The 25,894-nt window shown below is 40.5% G+C and overlaps 1 protein-coding gene across 1 annotated transcript in view; it reads right to left on the bottom strand.

The window, feature by feature from the left end:
* Positions 1–25,894, bottom strand: part of WDR27 (WD repeat domain 27) — a 114,687-nt gene that overhangs the window by 73,479 nt on the left and 15,314 nt on the right. The window contains exons 4-12 of the mRNA XM_026649529.1: positions 25,753–25,866; positions 23,167–23,218; positions 22,410–22,480; positions 21,306–21,420; positions 20,502–20,634; positions 16,204–16,307; positions 15,692–15,759; positions 11,124–11,257; positions 4,434–4,516 (exon numbers count right to left, since the gene is read on the bottom strand). Of these exons, the coding sequence (XP_026505314.1) occupies positions 4,434–4,516; positions 11,124–11,257; positions 15,692–15,759; positions 16,204–16,307; positions 20,502–20,634; positions 21,306–21,420; positions 22,410–22,480; positions 23,167–23,218; positions 25,753–25,866 (874 nt within the window). The remainder of the gene's footprint in view (positions 1–4,433; positions 4,517–11,123; positions 11,258–15,691; positions 15,760–16,203; positions 16,308–20,501; positions 20,635–21,305; positions 21,421–22,409; positions 22,481–23,166; positions 23,219–25,752; positions 25,867–25,894) is intronic.

The raw sequence follows: 25,894 nt of genomic DNA, 5'->3' as shown, positions 1-25,894 counted from the left end.
GGAGGTAGCTGCACCACCTCTATACAACTGGGACAATGAGATGACAAAAATTTTCTTCCAATACCTGAAAAACTTTAAGTAATGAGATGCTTTTACTTAAAGCAGCCTTCCCGCCCCCCCCCCCCCCCCCCCCCGATGAAATTCATAGGGAAGAATATTATCTGGCAGCAGGTTAACACACTGTTCATGAGTCTTAGGGGGTTCATGTCAAAAGGCAAATCAGTGATCTTTTGCTAGAAGTGTGAGAACAAACCATACAAATTATGCCTTGATCTCTAGTCCCTCTTGAAGGATATATTGGACAGCCTGATATACTTTGCTTGGATGATGTTCTACAAAAGTCATAAGTTGCCAATGGTTATGAACACAGACATAGCTGGATTCACTATCCTGACAGCGTTATACAGCTCACACAAAGCACTCTTTGCAGAGAACTATGGAGCTAACTGAAAGTAAGACATCAGTCTACTTTAAAGAATGCACATGATCCTGCTCCCACTAAAGTCAAAGGGAAATTATATACATAACAGCCTCCCTAAGCAGATGTCTTATATCTCCATTACAAATGCTATTGACTATTAGAAACTCCATTGACTACAAGTCTGAGCAATATATAATTATACAATGATGAGAGACAAAAGGCATCCCAATTTTGTCCTATGATGTTATGACAAGGTTCAACAAATACATCCCCCATACAATAGCAAACGGCTTAATCATACATGGTTTTTTTTGATGACCCAATTATTCAAAGACAGAATAGTTCTCCTTTCTACTGTCATCTCATCTGGTTGATTCATGTACTCTGTACTACTTTACATATTTTTTTCTTCTGCATTTCTCATACACTAGTTCCAACAGCTATTTTTGCACCACTTTCCTCCACTTGAGAAGAAAAAGAGATTGGTTTCTTCTAACACCTGTTCATGAACTGACACGGATTACACTCTGTAAGGCTTACATCTGCCCCAGCTACACACACAGCTCCCAGTTGAGTTAATGAGCACCATATGTGACTCTAGAAACAGAATTCGGCCTTTTAAGACACGTAAAACTTCCGCTCTAACTTCAAATGCCATCTCAGCAGTTACCTACTTTCTACAAACCTCTATTTAAAGAACCTTGGATCATGTGGTAACTCTAATTTTCAGCTCAGGAGCAGTTTATTAACACTGACACGGAACCAGTGATTTCACTATATCAGAAAAATATAGCCTATTTTAAACCTCCAGAATTGTTACCATGTTATATTTGTCAAAAATTCTCTTACTCTTACTGTATTAAACTATAACTACATTGCTGCAGAACACCAAAAGCAGTGTAAACAGTATAATAAATTCAGAGAGTAACTATAAGAGATATACCACAAGCACTATTAATTAATTATAAAAATACTTCCAGTACAAAGCACAAGTTAGCCAAATATTTTATATAAACTTTGTTTCACGAGTCCTGTTAGAAGCATCTTAAATACTTCATAGAGGTATCAATGTGTTCTGGAATAATGGTTCGCCAGTTGCTGTAAAATGTTTCGGAGAGAGTATTAAGTCTTAACAGAATTATTTTTTTAAATGATCAATTCCACAAAGGTCAAACTTACGTCAACCTCATCTGAACAATATTACTATCATATATTATACACTTTTAGTATGTCCTATTAATCAAAGTGGGCGTTGGTTCTCTTGGATTGGAAGTTTTGTTATTAAAAAGAAGAATGCATCTGAACATGCGTTCCTTTGTAAGATGAATTTCATAATGTCTGCATGTTCAACTTCTGAAAATTACAGTAACTGACAATTATTGTGTACAAATTAAACATAAATTAACTAACTTATTGTCATCTTAAAGAGAAAAACATTCCAAAGGGGACAAGCAGTAACACCTGAAGTACAAGAATAATGATTCTGTACAGTATATTAGAAGCAGCAGCAAAAACTTAAAACAACTGGCAGAACAGTTGAATAATTAGCCATATGACCAACTTTGTAAAACATGTATTTCAAACTAGAGTTCCAATAATGGAAGCTTTACTATATGATCATAAATTAATACTAAGTATGGGATATTTTATGTGGTCTGAGTCCTCATGAAGTTACTGTCTAAAAGGTCATTATAAATAGTAATATGATTACATTATTTTAAAATTGATAATTTCTATTAATATTTCTTTGCATAACTGACTCAATTTTAAAGACATTTGAACAGTATAGTGCATAATTGTCATTTCCTTTTTAGTTGCCTATTTCATTACAGTTGTCTCTTGTGTGCTTCTATAAGAATAGAAGGTGACATTTTTGTGGTTGTGCATGTTCATTTCCCATGTGAATTTTTTTTTCCAAAAGAGAAAAAACTTTTACCAACATATTTCTGAACATTCACAGAAGTCAAGGCGTGGAAATTAAATCACTATATAACTAACTATAAAGTAGCTATTAACTAGCTACTGTATTACAGTTTAAAATTTGCATAGAGCACCAAATTCTGCTCTCAGTAAAATGTGTGGAGCTCACCCAAGTCAAGAATATTATATGGGTGTAGCCAAATACAGGGGTACAACTGGTGGCAGTCTTATAGAAAATCATTTTGAAATACTTAAAACTATTTTTATAATCAGAGGGGTAGCCGTGTTAGTCTGGATCTGTAAAAAGCAACAGAGAGTCCTGTGGCACCTTTAAGACTAACAGATGTATTGGAGCATAAACTTTCGTGGGTGAAAGCCCACTTCGTCGGATGCATGTAATGGAAATTTCCAGGGGCAGGTATAAATATGCTGGCAAGAATCAGTCTGGAGATAACGAGGTTAGTTCAATCAGGGAGGGTGAGGTCCTCTGCTAGCAGTTGAAGTGTGAACACCAAGGGAGGAGAAACTGCTTCTGTAGTTGGCTAGCCATTCACAGTCTTTGTTTAATCCTGATCTGATGGTGTCAAATTTGCACTCCCTTGGTGTTCACACTTCAACTGCTAGCAGAGGACCTCACCCTCCCTGATTGAACTAACCTCGTTATCTCCAGACTGATTCTTGCCAGCATATTTATACCTGCCCCTGGAAATTTTCATTACATGCATCCGACGAAGTGGGCTTTCACCCACAAAAGCTTATGCTCCAATACATCTGTTAGTCTTAAAGGTGCCACAGGACTCTCTATTTTTATAATGCGAAGTTAAATATTTTGTACATGTCAACTCAAAAAAAAAAAAAAAGATAGTGAGCCAAATTTAACCCTTTAAAGTGCATGTGAGACTAGAGCCAGCCAAAACTCAGGGATTTCAGTATTTATTAATATGCTTTCATTCTGATTTGGAATGCAAGCAACATTTCCCATTGAACCAGAGATCCTCAAAAACTTCATTTCATAAACACTACAGTGTTCCTGAAACAAAATGTGAAACTGACATTCTTGTCAATTTTATGGCTGCCATTCACTGAATAGCAGCCATGAAAATGACAAGAATGTTGATTTCACTTAGCTGCTCCACAGCAGAAAGTCTGCTAGCCTTTGGTTCCCCAGCTGGAGCACTAGGAGCTGCTAGGATTCCCACTTCAGACAGAGCTTTGGGGAATGAGAGGCATCCTGCAACAAAGCGGGGAGCCTAGCAACCTCAACAATCCTATGTTACATGTGCTACCATGGGTATTGGAAGTAGACCGGTTGAAATCTTTACAATCAAGTAAGCTCTGCATTTGCATGGGGTTTGCTTTCGTTAAAAATGTTGTCAAAAGACAACTCATTCAAGAGGAGGACCGGAAAACTGACCATGAATACATACAAATTTAAAGAAGACAATACTGAAAATTATAGTAAATCTCCTTGGGAAAAGAGCAAACTAACTAACTTGAATCACATGTGCAAACTGAAAAGCTGTGGTGTACTAAAAACTCTCTTAAATTGTAGACTCTCACTTCAAATTTCAAGGTGGGGTCCTCATCCTACTTGTAGACTAGAGCACTCTGTAGGAAAGTGTGCAAAACTGGACCCAAAAGCAGTCAATTTTGCAAGCAAACAGCTAAAGTAGGTGAGGTGAGTTGTGCCCCTTTGTTTTAGGAACTAGCCTGCTTTGTCTCTCTGTTCTTGGGATCTTGCAAGTTATCATTCGAAGAAATAAAATAGTGTTATGTTGCAATCTGCCAGCAACAGTATTTCATGTTTTTTATCTAACTCCTCGGTGTGCATGCCATGACACATAATCAAAGGTTCCACATTCCCTACAGAAAGTTCTCAAAAGTTTAATTTTTTAAAGACCACCACTTATACAGGTACATTTTAAGAAGGAAAGTAGCACTAAATAAAGCATAGAATTGAAAATATAATGCAACTTACAAGTTGACAACGAAAATAATATATTGGCTAGATATAGCACTAGTTAGCTATACGAGGTAATATTATGAAGAATCTGTATGTTGACTGTTCACCTTAAGATTGGTTTACACTTACCAAGTTTTTTTTTATTGGTAGGTTTGCAGCTTTCCTTCTTCAAAGACTCAGTACACAATGGAGAATTTGGCAACAGAGAGCAACTAAAGATAAAAATCAACAAAATTGCATTAGATACATGTGACGTTGCACCCCATAATGCTTTATGGAAATATGCTTATGAATGTATATATGACATAACTGGAATACGTTTCATGCTACATATACCATGTAACATATCTCTGCAAAGGTTACGATCTACTGAATATATTCATCCTATTTGTATGCATGTATCATGTTTGTATTTGCAGTTATGAATATTGGCTGTTTATTTGTTTGATTTTAAGTAGCCTTAGTAAGGCATTTGGTCAGCTTCTTAAGAAAGGAATTTGCAAGTTAAGTGCCCAATCAAGAAACACTTAACAGACAAGGGAACCTTGGAAGATTCCAATCCACATAAGAAGTTTACCTGGGGCATTCAAGGTAGCATGTAAGCAATGGTTGCCACTTGTAAGGAACTGGGTCATGCATGGACATGTGACTTGCCCATGTGACTCCAAAACTCCATCTTGGAGCTGGATTCTGCATAGGAGAGAGGAGGGGGTCTCCACCCACAAGAGAAAGTCTATTTAAGCCCTTGGGAGACCCTGCCATTTTGTCTTCAGCTGGCTCAAGAGATAGCCTCTCCACCCCAAAGGATACCTGAAAGAAACTGGAACAAAGGACAGTAACTACAGGGGTGTGAGTGATTGCTGGACCCAGACTAGAAGGAGGCTAGTCTGTAAAAGAGGCTTATTGGAACATCTCTGAGGGTGAGATTTTATCTGTATTCAGCTTCTTACTGTATTAGGCATAGACTTGCGTGTTTTATTTTATTTTGCTTGGTAATTCACTTTGTTCTGTCTGTTATTACTTGGAACCACTCAAATCCTACTTTTTGTATTTAATAAAATCACTTTTCAACGTATTAATTAACCCAGATTATGTATTAATACCTGGGGGGGGCGGGGGCAAACAGCTGTGTCTCTCTCTCTATCAGTGTTATAGAAGGCAAACAATGTATGAGTTGATCCTGTATAAGCGTAATACAGGGTAAAACGGATTTATTTGGGGTTTGAACAGCTTTGGGAGCTGGGCATCTGAGTGTCGGAGACAGGAACACTTCTTAAGCTGTTTTCAGTTAAGCCTGTAGCTTTTGGGAGACGTTGTTCAGACCTGGGTCTGTGTTTGTAGCAGGCTAGCATGTCTGGCTCGAACCAGGCAGGACACTGAAGTCCCAAGCTGCCAGGGAAAGCGGGCTCAGAGGTAATCCCAGCACATCAGTTGGCAGTTCCCAAGGGGTTTTCTGTGATCCAACCCGTCACAATACGATCTTCATATTAGAATAAAATACTATAAGTTATATTTTTGGCTATCAGATAGAGACAGAGAAATACCAATTAGCGTTTTGCAAAGTGCAAATTTAAAGAATGCGCAGTTGACTAAATCCACCCCAAATGTATGGTGTTACAAGGACCACACAGGCACAGCCAAACCTGACCTAGGATTAGGACTCCCAAAACATTACTCTAAGACAGGGGTGGGCAAACTATGGCCCGCGAGGCCGTCCTGCCCGGCCCCCGAGCTCCTGGCCCAGGAGGCTCACCCTCGGCCCCTCCCCTGCTGTCCTCCTCCCCCACAGCCTGAGCTCGCTCGCTCCGCCGCCGGCGCAATGCTCTGGGTGGCGGGGCTGTGAGCTCCTGGGGCAGCGCAGCTGCACAGCCCGGCCTGACCCAGTGCTCTGTGGTGACGGCGACGGCAGCGTGGCCCGGCTCCAGCCGGATGGCGTGGTTGGAACGCCTCCAGCGCTCCAGTCAGCATGGTAAGGGGGCAGGGGGGGTTGGATAGAAGGCAGGGGAGTTCAGGGTGGTGATCAGGGGGCAGGGGTGTGGATGGTGGTTGGGGGGGGGGAAACAGGGGGTTGAATGGGGGCAGGGATCCCGGGGGGCAGTCAGGGAGGAGGAGGGGTTGGATGGGGCAGCAGGGGGCAGGGAGAAGGGGTGGTTGGATGGGGCGAGGTCCCGGGGGGGCAGTCAGGAATGAGAGGAGGGGTTGGATGGGGCGGCGGTGGTCTGGGGGCGGTCAGGGGACAGGAAGTGGGGTGTGTGGATGGGGCAGGGGTCCCAGAGGGGCCATTAGATAACAGGGGGGGTTGGATGGGGCAGGAGTCCCGGGGGGGCAGATAGGAGGTGGGGGCCGGGCCAGGACCCCCTCCCCTAACCGGCCCTCCATACAATTTACGAAACCTGATGCGGCTCAAAGGTCAGAAAGTTTGCCCGCCTCTGCTCTCAGAATTTTTTTAAAAAACCCAATTCATTGCTCATTTATTTGAATACTGACTGAAGAGTCCAAGACAGTATGGGTGAAGTGCTTGCCCTACTGAAGCCAGTTGAAGGTCTGCCAAGGATTTCAGGATTTCACCCACTATATTAGCTAAACTACAGTATTTTACAGTGATAGGCAAATGAGTAGATTAATAAGATGTGATCATGGAACAATATAACCTCTAATGGTTTTTAATCTGTGTATTTCAGATTTAGAATACAAATCCATAGTTCTGTACACTGAGAAAAAATGAGAGGTTACTCACCCTGTGCTGTAACTGGAGTTCTTCCAGATGTGTCTCCCCCACAGGCACTCCGTTTTAGATGTGCTTACACCCCATGCGTCTTTGAGCTGAGATTTTTGGTAGTACCACTTGTTCGGCTCACACATTTGCCCTACAAATCCTTGTGCCCCGGACTGAAGCTATAAAGGGCTGTACAGTCAAAGTGCCCTCAGTTCCTTCTCAACCGCAAAGTCCTCAAAGGAATCTCTGAAGCAAAGGGGAAGGAGGGCAGGTAGTGCAACACCCATGGGGACACACATCTCAAAGAACTCCAGTTACTGCACAGAGTGAGTAACCTCTCCTCCTTCAGGGGGCTTCACTTCAGGTGACTACTGAGCAGTAGCCGCAGGTTGAGGATGGGGCTTCAGAGCCACATCCAAGACTGATAAAACTGCATTCCCAAAGGCGGTATCTGATCTTGAAGACTGGACTACAGCATAATGTCTGGAAAAGGTACATCTTGGGTATATACTGAAGTCCAAGTTGGAGCCTTGCAAATGTCCAGAATAGGAACACATTTGAGCAAGGCCATAGAGATAGAGATCTTGTGGAATGGACCAAATCCCTAGGAGGCTGAATGTCAGATGATCTGTAGCATGATACAGCACAATCAGAAGTCCCCAAGTCGAGAGACTCTGGGTGAAAACTGCTAAACCTTTAGATCCATCTGCAATGGACACAAACTGAGTAAATTCCCAAATTACCTGATTCTGTCCAGAAAAATGGCTATTGCCTTCCTAACATCCAACGTTTGTAATGAAGCATCCTCCCTGGACTGATAAGGTTTTGGGAAAAAGATGGGAAGATGTATGAGTTGATTAATATGAAACTCCTATGACACCTCGATTAAAATTTAAGATGGGGACATAAGGAAACTTTGTCCTTGAAAAATACTATAAACAGAGGGCCTGCCATGGGAGCCCCTATTTCTCCAACCCTTCAGCCAGAGGCGATGTGGCCATCTTCATAGAAGAATTAATGAGGGAAGAGGTAGCCACTGAATCAAAAGGGAAGATTCATAAGGCATTTAAGTACAGATTCAAATCCCAAATTAGAGTGGGTTCCTTAATTTGAGTGAAAAGTTCCGCAACCCTTTGAGAAACCTCACAGTTGTGGGATGAGCGAAAACTGAAATGCTTCAACTGGGGAATGAGAGGCTGCTATAATTGCTAGGTGTACCCTGATAGAACTTTTACATAATTTTTGTCTTTTTAAACTCTGGAAGGTAGTCCAAAATATTGAGAAGGATGAGTGAACAGGTGGAAAATGTCTCTGATCACACCAAATGCTGAACCTCTTCAACTTGTGAAGTTACGTATATTTCATGGAATCTTTTCTACTGTTCAATAATACCTGTTGTACCTCCTCAGAACATGAAGTCTCTATTCCTATGAACCATCGAGAAGCCAAGCTTTGAGATGAAGGATCCTCGGGTAGGGTGAAACATCCGACGTGCTTCGTAAGAGAGAAGAAGAGGAATGAACAGAGGAGCCATTGCCTGACCAACAGGTGAATTAGGTCTGTCTGGGTCATGTCAGAACTATTAATATGATCTTGGCCTTGTCATGCTTGATTTTGTTTACCACCCTCAGAAGCAGAGGTATCAGAGATGGCCTCTTGTCCACAGAACAAGAAAGGCATCTTTTAGTGAGAGATGGTCTAAGCACCCTTCCCACCAAACAAAGTCATTTGCACTTCTTGTTGGCAATGATCTTGTAGCGGGGTGGTCACCCGCTCCTGCTCTGAGGGGTTTAAAAACAGCCCTTGGAAAGGACGGGGGGTGAGAGAGAACACCCTGGGCTGATTGGGGGAAGTAGCTGCAGCTGGGCCACGCCCCAATCAGAGCCCAGCTGGCCCTATAAAGGCTCAGCAGTCTCTCTCTGAGTGCAGAGAGAGAAGGGCCTGGCTGCAGGGAACTAGAGCAGAGTACCTGGGTGGAGCAGGGCTGGGGAGCTGGGGAGCTCCAGCCTGGAAAGCCCCAGGCTGCGGCCTAGTGTTAGGCCAGGAGGTACTGGGGGTTGCAGAGGGAAGCCCGGAGATAGGCCAAGGCAGTAGGCCCAAACCCAACCTTGCCTGTGATGAGTAGGCTGATACTGCAGTCTGCCCCAGGGAGTGGGGCTAGATGGTGACTGGCAGTAGCCTGACACTGAGGCGAGGTAGGGTTAGTGGGTGGGGTTCCCCTGGGAGGGGAGACCTAGCGTGTGGGTACTGCCAGGGCGCAGCATCCCGAGCAAGGGGCACCGGGGTCCTGGGAGGGACATGGGGCCCAGAAGTAGAGAGCAAGGCAGATCACCGGCCTGCAGAGGGCGCTCCGGAGGCTGGGTCGAGCTAATTCCCTGAGAGACCAGCAGGAGGCGCTGCAGGGGTGAGTCCGCTCGTGTTACAGATCTATATCTGGAACTCCCCAAGTCAAAGATCTGATTGAGTATCTGAGAGTCCAACTCTCACTTGTAGTCCTGAAACTCCCACACAGACCTTGTCTGGGTCTTTCCATCAACCGAGAGAATCGCAAACTTGACAAGGGACCAACACCAGCTTGCTCAGACTGTGTTTGTTTGGAGTCTAAATAGTCCTGAGCCAGCCCTGGAAACATCAAAGGTGTAGCCTGGCACAAAGTGTCACAAAGGTACATGCTGCCATGTGTCTGAGCAGTTGAAGAAAATTTCTTATTGATGTCTGTGGGCTGATTTGAATCTTTGAGATTAAAGCTGTTAACATCAGGAACCTGACAGTGGGCAGGTAAGCCCTGGCTGATATTGCATCTAAGGAGGCGCCTATAAACTCTACCCATTGCACCAGGGTCAAAATAGATTTCTTGATGTTGACCTGCAACCCTAACTCACAGAACAGGGACCTTGCCATCCTTACTGCAGAGAGAACCTCACTGAAGATTGGCCCTTGAGTAGCCAGTCATCTAGACAGACATATAATTATCCCCAGTTGTTCGAGGTAAGCTGCAACCCCTGCTAACATCTTCCAGAACACCCTGGCGGCAGAAGAGAGACCAAATGGGAGCACTCAATACTGACAGTGATCTTGATCATCAAAAAGCAAAGGAATCGCTTGAGATGGATGAATGGTGATATGAAAATAGGTGTCCTGAAGATCAAGGGCCGACAACCAATACCCCAGTTATAATGATGGAATTATCAGAGAGTGAGAGAGTCGTCATCTTGAATTTTTGAGATTTCAAAAAGTTATTTAGGAGTCTTAGATTTAAAACCGGTCTCCATCCCCCGTTTTTTTTCAGGACCAGGAAACAGTTGGAGTAGAAGCCCCCTCCCTTCTGTGCTGAACTGGAACTTTTCTATGGCTCCTATACGCAGAAGGAAGTCAACTTCCTGATTTAGGAATGACTCATTAGAGGAGTCCCTGATGAGCAACAGGGGAGGGGGGGGAAAAGAGGACAGCAGGAAGGGAGGAAAAATGGATGGAGTATCCCAATCTTATAACTGATGGCCGGGGGGAGGTGCTGGCCTGGATCTGATACTGAATGGAGAGAACGTTCTACCATTAAGAGTCAGAGTCTCATCTCTCAATTCTTTACAGGCAGAGCTAGGAAAGCAGAGCAAACGGAGCACTTTTGAGGGACATATGACTCCTCCAAGCCGCAGATGCACTGGGAATATCCGTCACTGACGAGGAGAGCTTTCTGGCAAGAGAGGCACCGTTTGAAGCCTAGAGAGCCTGGCATACTCTAGAGCAACAGTGATCTGAGGAGAAGGGGGAAGGAATTAAGACTAACCCTTCAAAATACAAGCTAGTTAGCTCACTAGGTACATAGATAAGTAGGAAGGGTAATTAGTTTGTAGTTTTGAACAGAAAGGCACACTAACAATCTGTCTCAGGACGAAGCAGCAGAGAAGGAACTGAGGGTGGTTCGACTGCACAGCCCTATATAGTCTCAGTGCCGGGCTGGAGGATGTGTAGAGTGCACGCATGGGCCAGATGGGCTCTGCCACCAAAAATCTCTGATCAAAGGTTCATGGAATATAAACACATCTGAAGTGGAGCACCTATGGGGACACTACTAGAACCATGAAATATCTGAAACCATCGCATACCTTGCAATAACTGAAAGCCTCTTCTCCTTTCCACATAAGAGAAAATCACTCTGCTGAGATCTCATCAAAGCAGCAAGGTTAATCTCCAGCAAAGCAATCGTATTTTCAAACATCGAGGTAAGCAAGCAGAAAACCTGCAGTGACAAGACCATGATGTAACATTCCCCTCACTTCAAATTAAGCTATAACTCTAGATAAACATTATTGATGACAGCAGAAAGTGAGGGATTATTCAATGCCATTCATGAAAACTGCAAATAAACCAGTAACTGTTAGATGGATTAGATCCACCCGAATAAAATCAAAGGGTTAAGCAGTACTCAGGAGGGCAGCCATTGTCTTCCTAAACATATGTTCAAACTGGTTAAGGAACTTAATTGCACCCCAAACTGGCCTGCATACCTGGGGTGAAGTGTGAACTCTAACCCCCTCTACAATCCTGATACCACAAAAGTAGCATGAAAAGGAAGTGTATCTAGGAGGAAATTCCGTGGGTCTTCAAGGAAGTGAATTTATATCAAGATCCTGGGCTGCAGGGATGAGTGAGCAGAAGTCATCTTTAAAACAAAAACGCTCCTGTTTTTAAGTAGGAATAAGGCCCTTGGCTCAGTTCACAGTCCTGTGGGCAACAAGCACTGCAGCAAATAGGCCATACCAGCAGGAAAAACTCACATGCCCTAAGTAACAGGTCATGCTTTCTTGATGTGGTGCACAAGCTGCCACATCATCAAATAACTTTCAGAGCTCTCTCAAAAGGATTGGAAGGGATCCTGCCCTGCAGCTTGCTTGGGAACAGGGCTGGCCTTACCATGAGGCAAACTGAGGCGGCCACCTCATGTGTCAGACTGTGGGGAGGGTGCCACTAGGACCCCGAGTGTAGAAAATTGTGTCTCCTGGTGGTGCATATGTATCCTCTCTGGTCTAGATGCACAGAGATAGTGGAGTGCTGTGCTGGAGGAAGGAGGGCACAAGAGACATAACAGGTAGGCAGGAGAAAAGGTGAGCAGGACTAACAGAAAGCAGCAGGAGCTGAAGGGAGAGCGAGGAGGAGGAGGAGCCTCTTATGTACCTCTCTAGCACCCCCAGGAGCCTGGACTGATTAACACCAGCTTCTCAGGGAGCTTCCCATTTCCTGCTGCTTCCCTGAACCCATTTGAGGAGAACAGTCAACTGAAGTAGTAGGAGCCAGTTAGGCCCTTAAGACGCTGATATCTTCCCTCACTCAGGCCCTCCTACCAGCCTGCTTATTTGTCCCCTTCAATTGAGTGTTGAGAGTCACTGTAGCTGAACAGAACAGCAGTCATGAGTGAAAGAAGAAAACGCCCCTCTGGGGCAGCATTCAGAAAAAGAAAGAAAGCAAAGGAAGCTTTTCTATCTAAGCTGGAAGGAGCTCTCCTGAGATACATAGACACAGATGTTCACGGGGAGCCTTCCGGCCCCAGTGAGGATGTGAACGGTGAGGAGATGCCTGATCGTCAAGTTAGTCAGAGTGCAGGTGACATGGCAGCTACTGCAGCATCCATATCTCCATCTCAAATGGATGTAACCATGCACATTCCTGAAGAAAAGAGTAGATCAGAGAAGAGTGTGGTGGAGGCGCAAGAAACAGCTGTGCTGAGTTTAGTTCCTTAAGTCTAGATGATCCAGGACTGTGGACCCACTTGAGCAGTAGCCTGAGGGACTTCCTTGTACTGCATGGGCCACAGCAAGTGAAAAATTTCATGTTCCCCAAAGACAATGAAAATAGAAGTTTCCATCCAACACATTACTGGCATGAAATCCCCAATGGTGACAAAGTGGAGAGGCCATGGCTTATGTACTCAAAAACCCAGAATGCTGCATACTGTTTTTGTTGCAAACTGTTCCAGTAGAATGTTCCAGCCACACTGGGTTCTACAGGAACAAAGGACTGGAAAAATCTGGCTAGAAATCTGGCATGCCATGAGAAGGCAGCAAATCACCAGAGAGCATTCCATAGGTGGAAAGAGCTTGAGATGAGACTAAGGTTAAAGGCCACTATAGATGATCAGCATCAAGAGAAGATTGCATCAGAGTCTCTTTACTGGCAAAATGTTCTGAAAAGGCTCATTGCCATTGTAAGAATGCTTGCTACCCAAAACCTAGCACTGAGTGGCACTTCAGATCAGCTGTATGTGCCAAACAATGGAAACTTCCTTAAAATTATGGAGCTGATGGCTGAATTTGATGCTGTTCTCCAGGAGTATCTAAGAAGAGTCACCACCCAAGAAATGTACACACACCACTACCTTGGAAAAACAATTCAAAATGAGATCATACAGTTTCTGGCAACAAAAGTCAAACAGAAGATTGTGGCAGATCTGAAGTCAGCAAGATATTACTCTGTTATTCTGGACTGCACACCTGACATCAGCCAGACGAAACAAATGACTTTAATGGTGCATTTTGTAACAACAACAACAACAACAACAGAACCTAGTGAAAATGTCCCTGCAATGGTGACTGTCAGAGAGCATTTTCTAGAATTTATTGACATTGATGATACTACAGGAGCTGGTATGACAAATTTGCTTCTTAAAAAGCTGGAAGATATGGGAATTGAGATAGCTAACATGAGAGGTCAGGGCTACGATAATGGTGCCAACATGAGAGGAAAGAACAGAGGAGTGCAGACACGGATCCCAGAGTTAAACCCTCGAGCTTTTTTTGTTCCATGCAGTTCTCCTTCATTGAACTTGGTGGTCAGTGATGCAGCATCAGCTTCTAGTGAGGCTGCTGAATTTTTTAATGTAATTCAAAGCATATATGTATTTTTCTCTGCATCAACTCATTGATGGCAAATTTTGAAGCAACATCTGGGAACATCCTCTCTGACACTGAAACCACTGAGTGCCACATGATGGGAAAGTCGAGTGGAGGCGATAAAGCCTATCAAACACCAAATTGGGAAGATAGAGGATGTCATAGTTGCCATTATGGAGGATAATGCTATGACAGGAACTGTTCGTGGGAGAACAGTGGCAGAGGGAAATGGAATCACCAGAAACATACATCACTTCAAATTTCTGTGTGGCTTAGTGTTGTGGCATGACATAGTGTTTGAAATAAATGTTGTAAGCAAGAGACTCCAAGGTGTTGACCTTGATATATCTGGAGCAATGGAACAACTGGACAAAGCAAAGTCATACCTACAGTCTTACCGGTCAGATGAGGGATTTCAAAACGTTCTACAGAGTGCACAGAAGTTGGCAGAGGAACTTCACACTGAAGCTATTTTCCCACCCATTCAAGAATACAAGAGTCACCGAAGAAGACATTTTGATTATGAGGCACGGGATAATCCCATAAGAGACCCCAAACAACAATTCAAAGTTGAATTTTTTAACCAGGTGCTAGATTGTGCAATACAGTCAGTTAAAGAATGTTTGTTTCATGCAGCTCAAGGAACACAGCAGTATATTTGGGATGTTGTATGATATTCCAAAACTCCTCACTATACCTGAAGAAGACCTACACCAGCAATGCAGGTCACTAGAGACAGTGTTGACACATGATGACATGCGTGATATTAATGCGAGTGATTTAGGTGATGAACTGAAAGCCCTTTCAAGATACATTTCAGTAGGATCAACTCCAAAGGCTGTTCTGGAATATATGTACACAAATAAGATGACCACCCTCTTTCCAAATGCTTTTGTTGCTCTGCGCATACTTCTAACACTTCCTGTAACAGTTGCCAGTGGAGAACGCAGCTTCTCCAAGCTGAAGTTAATAAAAACACATCTACGCTCCACAATGACACAGGAGAGGCTGGTTGGCCTTGCAACCATCTCAATAGAGCATGAGCTGGCCCAGACTGTGGACCTTCAGGAAGCAGTTCAAATCTTCGCAACCAAAAAGGCACGGAAAGCATCACTTTGATTATTCAAACAGATAAAAATGCCAGTGTTTACTATGCAGACAAGAAAAGTTACATTTGCTGTTCAGGTGTTACTTAACATTTTTGAACAAGGCATTTTAAGTTGTTAGTTCTCCTTTATTGGGGAGGTAGCAGAGCAGTACCATGAGAGGAGTAGAATAGGAAGAAGGCAGAATTGAGACCTTTCAAAGTTTTGGCCCAAGCGAGGGGGAATGGGGGCATCATTTGAGCTCCCCGCCTCAGGTGCCAAAATGTTGTGGGCCGGCCCTGTTTGGGAAAGAGAGAGGAAGACTTCTTATGTCTTCTTCCTCACCAGAGCACCTGCACCTGCCTCATTTGTTGTTCCTGACATAACTTTCTGGGGTTCATATCAAAAACTAGAAAAATCTATTTAAGTTTTTGTTACTAATAATAGTATATACGTGGTGGGGATTTTAAAGTTACTCATTGACTATACAGTGGAATCATCAACCACCTTCAGTAAAAGTACTATACAATTCACAGCAAGTAAAACAAAATTTATTCAGCATGCTTTCAACATTTTGATAACAAAACTTTAGAAAATAAAGCAGAGAAGTTTAAAAGTAATTGAACAGTATTTGCACCATTCACCTGAAAGTTATTGAATACTTAATAACTTGTTTAATAAACATAGTAATTGTGTGCTTACCTTCCCATTAACTGCCTTCCTCATTAATGCGCATGATCCAGCAAACTGAATGGTGAGGCCACTGTAATCTTTACCAGAAAAATTGTAAAATGGTATTGTCCCTTTTTTAACAGGAAATTCAATCAGAGAAAATATTGGGTGCAAATCACTTCTGTACTAATTTTACACCAGTGTAACTCCATTGTCTTCAATAAAGATACTCCCAGTTTACATCAGTAAAAGTGCAACCAGAACAAAGCCCTTATGTCTAATAATCATAAATAAATTATAAAATTAGATGCAAATTCATTACTAATCATTACATAACAGTGTGCTAGTGCAACTGATCAGCACAACTAGGAAAAGGGACAGCATGTGAATTCTAACCACGTATTGATCAGGAGCCCTGGCTTTCAGCCCTATGCAACCATTTTTGCATACAAATCCTTATATCATTCACATCAGATCAGAGGGGAAAAAAATAAATACTTATGAATCATATCAAACTGTAATTAAATATTTTATGATCATACCTTTATAATGTAAAACAGCTTCTAATTCAAAGTTTGCCAAGTTAATTATGAACAAACCAGTAGAGCTTCCTATCCACAAACATCTGGCATTTACAGCAGGAAAACTAATTGTAAACGGAAGAAAAAGAGTTATCTGTACATTTTCCTTTTTATCACTTAAGATACACACAATCTGCTTTGTTCAAGCATTCTATTCCCCATTCCACCACCACACAAACAAAGAAAAATTGCATCCCAAAAAAATGAAACTGGGCATTACAATGTTAAATGGAGATTTTTTGAAAATACAAGTAAATTAGAAAAGTTGACAGGCTTTGAGAAGTAAGAATAGAAATATTTATGATTTTCTGTAACGGCTCAAAATGTTTAGGTTCTGAAAGAGAGAAGCCAAACTAATCATAATACAGTACAAGCAAACAGAAAAGATGAATGGGAAAAAGCAGATGGTGTTTTTAATATGGACTTTTTGCTTCTATGTATTTGTTTCTTTTATGGTGGTGAATCAACATTTACTACAATTCCTGAAATATAACAGTTACAGTGTGGTAATTTTTTTGTATTTTTAAGATTTCTACTAATGTATTTTTATTTTTAAGTCTTCCTCCTAATCAGATTACTATGACTGGGAAGTTTCTTATCTCGTGGAGTGACATCCTAAGAGTAGAACTGGTCAGAAATTTTCCATTGCAAAATGCTGATTTGATGGAATTGAAATGTTCCAAGGAAACATGCCAGTTCTGTCAACATTTTCAGTGGAAGCCACATAGGCTGGCAAGCTGGCCTGCCTGATCTGCCTCCCACCTGCCCACTTGAGTAAGCAGGTTGGCAGAAAATCAGAATCCCCAGCTAGCCTGCTCCCCAGTTGCCCACCTAGTGGGCATGCTGCCTGGCTCCCCAGATGCCCACCTGGCAGGCAGGCTGCCCCAGAATTCTAGCTGGCTGGCTTCTGGGTGGGCTCCCTGTTTTTCTATATTATACCAACTATAACAGAAAATTATCAATTACTAAACAAAATACCAGTTAGACCCATTACAAGTGACCAGGTAGAATACCGGTTGAACAAACCAAGTACCAATTAAAAACAATTAAATATCAATTACTAATTCTAATACCAAGTAGCCATTGCAGTACTAATTACCAGTTAGCAATTTATATAAAAATATATAATATAATCATAAACATATTTATATTATGACATGTCAAAATACTCATTGAGACTTTTATATTATATTATAAACATATATAACTAAAGTCTAATTGACAGTCAAAACCAAATGATTTTGATAGTATTGAAATAAAATGTAGATAATGTCAAAACAGAATGTCATTTCAATTTATTTGAAACCAAATTAGGGGATTTCGTTCTGCAGGAAGTTTCAAAATGTCTGGGGTTTTTTTGTTTTTTTTTGTTCTGATTCTTAAAATATATATAGACATTTTGGAATTCCTCGCACAACAGGAATTTCAGTTTCTAAACAGGTTTATCTAACAGACATTTGTGAATGCTACTGTCAGACTAATAAGAGGTTAATAAAACAGCAGACAACCACCAGTTTCTCTTTCACAAAGTTTCTAGTACACAACCTATATGATCTCCACTGATCCTGTGACCAATAGCCCTGGCATTACTCCCTAACTCAGATATCTAGTATCCTGTCACAATGTTGTTCTTACCAAGCAACTATAAGGTGCTCTGCCAAATTTTCTGAATTCTTTTGCTTAATATTTAGGATATTTTCTATGTACATGTATCTAACGTTCATTTACAAATAATTCTTAAGTATTAATATTGCTGCATACACTTTAGTGAACCACAATAAATGCAAGACCCATTAAGGAGTACAGAAAGTTGTCATATGTGCATTGTAATAGCCAAATAAAATAGGGGCAAGAACTATACCCTGTGGGGAAAATATTTTCCTGCAGAAAGTTCTCAAATATTTTGCAAAACCTTCTTAGTAAAATCCCAAACTTCTCCAGGTTCTCTCATTCCTCCAATAATATCAAAGCAATGCAGTCAAAATGCACATGTTTTTGGTGGATCTTTGTGGACCACTCTCTTCCTCACTAACATACATTTTTACACATGAAATTGAAGATTTAATAGCAACGTGTTTTTTCTAGACTGGGTGCTTTGTCAGATCTGCACTTATCATTTTGCTTTTCAGAGTAAACTATAAGTTCCTTCAGCACCACCCATTAAGAATCTGATCCAGAGCCAACTGGCTTAGGGAATCTTTCCACTGACATCAATGGGCTTTCTATCAGACCCTAAAAGGAAGACTGAGAAAATTGTACAGTTTTCCAATACTTCAGGAATTAAAAGTCTAAGATGTAATCAGTGAAAATGTAGTAATAAAGTCAGCAAAAAAAATAAAAATAAAACCAATGATGCTCCAAGACCGCATTCAAAATTATAGGAAAAAACAGAAGGCAACCATGAAAGACTGAATGGTGTTCTAACACCAAATTACTGAGACTACTTGTTCAGTAAAATACTACTCAACATGAATAAGGATGACTGAATCTGGCCTGCTATTATCTATTTAAAAAAATAATAATCAGGATTTGCTCTCTTTCTGTTTATTCCCCTCCTTGTGCCACTACCAGAGTTTGGGGGGTGGAGGGAGCGGGGGGGTAAGAGCACCAAACTGGGTTTAAAATGGAATTTAAAATAAAGAATATAATTTCACCACTTGACAGTGCTAAACCAAAATAACACAGTAAGCTTTTTTTTATTATTATTGCATTTTGCAATAATTGAGAGGAACAATGTAAAATCTCTATATAAAAAGAATATATGCAAACACTATGCATATTCATATATTCCCTTAATTTTACCCACCTATAACGTGAACCCAGCAAAGATAATTTAACTAAAGATATCTTTGGACATAATCAGGATATGAGAAGAGAAGAACTGGCATGAATTAAGGAAAATGCCACCCTAACAAGGCCAGAACAAACCTAGAATGTCCACATGTGTGTTAAGGCAGTAACACTGGCAATTTTATAAAATGAAATCCACTACTCAAACACAGAAGGCAAGGGACCAGATTGATCTGTTGCAATTTCAGCCACTGCTCTTATGGAAAGAGCTATAATTGAACTGCAAGGCAATAATCCCAAAGAATGAGAAATGTGCTTAGGAAAAATATAAAAACTTGTTTATGACAAAGACTAACAATGTTTTGATGTCAAAATAAACAAACAGCTGGATCAACATTTTAAAAAAAATTTATTCCAAATAGAGATAAAATTTAGCAAAAGCTTATTTTCACTGCTGGTAACCCGGCAGAGAAAATAAAACTATCAGAGAGGCAGCTGGATTCTATTCCTTTTTGTACATCAACAAAATAGTTTATAGAGTCCAACTGCAAGGCCAGTGAGTTACACCTTTACAGCCCCACTGAGAGCAATGAGATTACACAAGTGTTGCCATGGGCACCGTTTGGCCTGGAGAACTTTTCTCACTGTCAGCAATGCGTGAGAAGGAAAGAACCAAGCATGACTTTTAGATACCAAGATGAGTTTGCAGTGCTGGTACACCTCTACCCCTATATAACGCTGTCCTTGGGAGCCAAAAAAATCTTACCGCATTATATCGAACTTGCTTTTATCCGGCAGCCCCGTCCCCCCGTAGCACTGCTTTACCGCGTTATATCCGAATTCATGTTATATCGGGTCGCGTTATATCGGGGTAGAAGTGTACTTGTAAAAGATTCTTTTCTTTTTAATCTGCAAACAGAGCACTGTTGATTTGGAAACAGAGAGATCATAAAAATGTATCGGGGGTAGCCGTGTTAGTCTGGATCTGTAAAAAGCAACCGAGAGTCCTGTGGCACCTTTAAGACTAACAGATGTATTGGAGCATAAGCTTTCGTGGGTGAATACCCACTTCGTCAGACGCATGTAATGGAAAGATTACTTACGCATGTAACTCAAGAAAGAGATCTTGGAGTCATTGTGGATAGTTGTCTGAAACATCCACTTAGTGTGCAGTGGCAGTCTTAAAGGTGCCACAGGACTCTCTGTTGCTTTTTATCATAAAAATGGAATCTCATAATACCTCTTTAAAAAAAAAGAATTACTTTTCAGAGTAGAAGCTAATTTATTTTATATATTCCGCTTAAGTAAGAATAAATTACTAGGGCTTGCATCTCACTGAATGAACAAACTAATGTTATTATTGTATCATGAAATTAGAATAACCTGCAATTAAAGTAATTTGAGAGCCAAAATCAAATTGCTGGGCACGGTTTTCAGCCAAATAGTCAATGATAATTTATTGCACTTACAAGTTTTCTTCTTTGCCTAAATTTATTGATTGGTCACAGTGTTCAATTCTGAGGACTGGCAATGTTGTTTCCACTGTTTCTTCTGGTCTCCTGTCATTTGTGAGGTACAGCTTAGAAAACTTCTGTATTTGATCTAAAGAAGACAGACATTGACTATTATCAGACTAGTGAAATGGATCAAAAGTGACTGAAATGGAATAAAGAAGTAAAAAGGTTAGCACAGTGGTAGCACAATGTACTAGCATGAAGAGGGATCACATTTAGAGGCCTTTGCTCCAGCAGATGGGAATACCAGAGCCAGCACACTAGAAATACCTCATCCCTCTCTGAAACACCACCACTCTATTTTGCTATTTTAGGGTGACTGGTCTCAGAAACCTAGTCCTGTCATTATCAGATGGAAACAGTCACTATGCCATAGAGACACTGATGTGGGAGGAAAAGCAAATAGCACAAATAAAGATTCTTAGAACTTCAGAGGAATTAACAAATGTTTATTCCAGTTATACAAGTGACAACTCAACAGGACCCAATTCTCCTCTCCTTTCAAGCCTCTGGTAAATCTCTTACTGCCTTCAATGAGAACAGTATCTAATCCACAAAGTACAGCATTTGATATACACAAAGGGCAACCTTTGTCCTCCTAGATACACGTGCTTAACTTCTATTGAATTCAGTGAGAACTGTACATGAAAATCTGAGGGCAGAATTCAACTAATGGTGGTTATAAAGAGAATACATTCAGTAGCATACAATATGAATGAAAGCATAACATAGAAAAGTGTTCTAGAAACATCACAATACCTAATTGTTGTCTAGATTTTCCTGTTTTGCTGTAGAATTTATCTCGCTCTTTCTTTAAGTTTATATGTACCACACAACGGTACTGATGTCCACTGAGCAAACTGAAGATCCAAAGCTGAAGGAGGAGGACAGAATCAGTCAGCATTAGTTTTTTGACACTGACGATAACACTCATTCACAGTGTGGAGTTAATAATTAGGCTGATAAAACACTAAATAACAAATTAATACCATTTACCCCTCACACTGGAGCATCTCATTGCTTAAACAGCATATTTTAGGAAATTTTAATATCACAAGTGCAGAATTTTAACACAAAACATCAATCACATGTATTCATGTTTTAACAATACCAAGGAAGATTTTCAACGGCCAGAAGGCAGTAAGAAGCCTAACCCCCATTGACTTTCAATGGGAGTTAGGTGTCTAACTGCTGTTTGTACCTTTGAAAATCTCCCCCATCATCTTTTTGAAATGATTATAAAATGTTATAGAAACCTTTGGAAACTTGCATGCGATATCTCATTGGCTCATATATGTCCTTTATTGCTTACACTTTCAGGACACTACAACAGTCTAGCCTTTCATTTTATCCACACTACTCTGAACTGGTGCAGTGGGTGAATAAAGCATTTTATGGCTATAGCAAGATGTTTTTTAAAAAACAATCTTAAAGATTGACTAAACTACAAATTACCACAGATCTCAATTTGCAAAGATTCCCAGCAAGACTCGCCCATATACTTCTAGCTTAGAGTTATGCTGATTGGCCAATAAATAAAAAATTTAATTGATTTTCACACCTCATTTTAAAACAAATTTGCAACTTCTCAGTCTGCATACACAGTATATTCTATTACCGATATGTGATTTTAAACAGCTTCACCAATGTATTTAGAAAAGTTTTTCCATTTAGTTTTAAAGCTCAGTTCTATGCTATCAGTAATCAAAATTAAGGTTTAGAGCAGTGAATTATGCTAATTAAAGTTGTCTTTGTAACAATTCCAAATACAGAGATTGTGACACTTCCTGATACACAGGATGTTCCTAAATGTTTTGATATTTTGACAAAAATTAATGTTTACAGCATTTGCTTAATTCTCACCTGCCCATCAGCACATCCTGTAATAATCTGTTTATTTTCTTCATCAATGAACAGACTTAGCAAAGGAAATGCTGTTTAAAAAAAATGCAGTTATTTTTATAATACACATAAATCAGATTTTATATTTAAAAATATGGTGCCAATTCAGTCAATGGGCCATAAGCACATGCTAATGTGCCTTCTCAAATTGTGGTAAAAAAAACAAAACAGCTCCTTTCATCATGTGTGTATCCTAATTAGAATAAAAATGAGCATAAATAGCATGGAAATGCCATGTATTGTGATTGTCCTAAGAAAATATTAACACAGCATTTATGTAAAAGCTATTACAGTATGCACACACAATGGGAAGATTCCCTTGTGCCATACATAACATCTCATGAATGACAAGAACAAGGTGCTCAGATATAATGGGGACTAGTATAACATAAAATACCTATATGTTCTAAATGAGACGGCATTAATTCAAGCATGTCACTAATACTAACACAGATAAAATGTGCACATGCAATACCTTTAGTTAGGCAAGTTATATTTTACGCAAGTAGGCCAAAAATTTCTAACTTGGCACTAAATCCATATTTTCAGGGATGCTGCAGTTCCCACCGACTTCAAATTTGCAAATTAAGGCCTAGTACTTACCGGCTAACTGTGCTATTTTGAGTATATCAACCCACAAAGGTGGACACTTATTTTTTTCTTAGAGTGAAAGGTGCTTTCCTTTCAAAGGCAGGCATACAAAGAAAGAAAACCATACCTGTTAACACTGCTGATTGGTATATTAGCAATCCAGTACAATAGTCCCAAACCTTTGGAAAAAACGTACATTAAAATGTAAATATTTATTTAGATAATTATGAAAAATAAAATTATAAGAAAATTATATCTGAAGTAAAAAGTAAAACACTGCAAACTGATATAAACTATAAATCTACATCAAGTGATGAATCTAGAGAAATACAGACATTAAAAAAGGCAATGACTAGACAGGGTTCTGTTCAACATACTCCGTATGAGATGCATTTGTTCACTACACAGTTTAAGCCTGGTAAAACGTGTGTATAGACAAATTTAACTAAATCATTTTAGAAACTAATTAAATTAGTGCTATCCTCTTGTGAGGACATATTTAAATGGGTTTAAGAATGCTTTATATCATTTAACTTATGTCAGATCCTCATCACCTTAAGCTAAATCAACATAAAGACATTCAAACGGATTTTGGAGTGGCCACACAAGGAACTTGCACCAGTTTAACCAGTTTCTAAAACAATTTAGTTAAAATCAGTACAACTTTTGGGTGCTGACAAAGCCTAAGCTAGCCATGCACAAATGCAAGTCACAAGCTTCCTTAAGAAATGACATAGCACGTTATAGTTAAAATTTTACTACAAAATACAATTTTCAAAGTTTCCTAACTCAGCTAAATCAAAAAACAATTTTCACTAGAACACTCAGGGCATGTCTACGCTGCAAAATTAAGTCGACTTAGTTAAGTCAAGTCAACACACAGCCACCACAGAAACTAAGTTGGTTGTGCATGTCTATGCTACGGTCCTTGTGTCGGTGGAGCACATCATCACTAGCAGTGCTTTCAATGATGCAGAGAGCTACCTTGGGTAGCTATCCCACTGTTCTTGTACAGCCCATATTTCGTGCCTGTTTTCAAAAGCCTATCAAACCCACGCGTTCACCATCTCTACAGAAGCATGAATCCCACACAGTTCTTCACTATTGCAAACACCACGTGCCTGATTCCAGTATTTCCAGAGCCGCTAGAGGAGTCACCATGCAGAATATGACAATTCCTTTCAAATAGATCCTGCTGGAAACCATGGAAAGAAACAATTCCTGGTTGCTGCTGACAGTCATGGAGCAGCTGAACACAGTGGAGTGTCAGTTCTTGTCCCAAGAAACAAGCACTGACTGGTAGGATCGCATCGTTATAGCGAACACTGGCTGCAGAACTTTGGGATGCGCAAGGCCACTTTCCTGGAAGAGTGCAAGGAACTCGCCCCAGCCCTCTGGCGCAGTGACACTAAAATGAGAGCTCCACTGACAGCAGAGAAGCAATAATAAGTCAAAACAACAAACATTTTCACTGAACAAAAAGTTACAAAAGAATTTTATTCAGAAATGTCCAAATGAAATGAAACAAAACATTTTATTTCAGTGTGTTTAACTGACTTGGAACATTATGTTGAGAGTTAGTTTGACATTAAACTGCATCTTTCTCAGGTAACACAGTACCTCGTGGGACCTGTCTCATGCTCCAATTTTTCCCTATGGGTTGGGCTCCCCAGCCAGACTACATTTCCCTATCACGTAACTTGATCAAAGGGCAGACCACAGTGCATCATGGAAGATGTAGTCTGGCCAAGGAACCTGCCCATAGGAGAAAATGGGGGTATGAAGCATCCAAACTAAAACTCCCATGAGGCACTGCAACAGCATAGGAAGATGCAGTTTCATTTCACATTGGTCAACATCAAACTTTTCGGTTCAGTTAAACAAACTGAAATATTTCAATTAGGGTCAAACTGACCTGACGCAAAATATTTAATTTAGATTTTGCTGATGGAAAATTCTGATTTTGTGGAAACTGCATTTTTTCTTTCAAAAAAATTATTTTGATGGAAATTCCCAACCAGTTCAACTAAGGAGCAGGGGATCAATGGGTATTTGTTTTATATCATCTTGATTAAATATCAATGTTGATAAACGCTAAGTAATGCACATCAGAAAACATAATTCCAACTACACATACAAAATGACAGGTCTAAATTAGCTGTTTCCATTCAAGAAGGAGATCTTGGAGTCACTGTGGATAGTTCTCTGAAAACATCTGCTCAATTTGCCGTGGCAGTCAAAAAAGCTAACAGAATGTTAGGAACCATTAGGGAAAGTATCAATAATCAGACAGAAAATATAATGCCACACTATCAATACTTTGTGCATTTCAGGTTGTCCCATATCAAAAAAGATATATTAGAATTGGAAAAAGTATAGAGAAGGGAAATAAAGTTCCTGGAGGATAGGTCCATCCATGGATATTAGCCAAGATGGTCAGGTACTCAGTCCCATGCTCTATGCATCCCTAAACCTCTGACTGCCAGAAGTTGGGACTAGACCACAGTGGAAGGATCTCTAAATACATTGCCATGTTCTATTCATTCCTTCTGAAGCATCTAACACTAGCCACTGTTAGAAGATCGTATACTGGGCTAGATGGTCCACTGATCTGACCCAGTATGGCCATTCTTATGTTAAACATTTAAAGGGGGAAATGCCCATTTTACTCCAATAGACTACATGTGTTAAAAGTAGAGTATAATTTCCTTACCTTAAAGCTTCTGTCTTCAGAGACTGATATAAGCATATTTCTCTCCCAGGTGCAAAACTCAGCTGCAGTCACTGGAGCCAGATGGCCTTCCAACTCAGTTAATATAGCCTCATTCTGTGATTAGTTGAACAAGAAAGAAAAG

The sequence above is a fragment of the Terrapene carolina genome, unplaced genomic scaffold (assembly GCF_002925995.2).
Source record: "Terrapene carolina triunguis isolate 2854851 unplaced genomic scaffold, T_m_triunguis-2.0 Scaffold85, whole genome shotgun sequence".
Taxonomy (NCBI): Eukaryota; Metazoa; Chordata; order Testudines; family Emydidae; genus Terrapene; species Terrapene triunguis.
The sequence above is the reverse complement of the archived record's forward strand: the minus strand, read 5'-3'. Positions and strand labels throughout refer to the sequence as shown.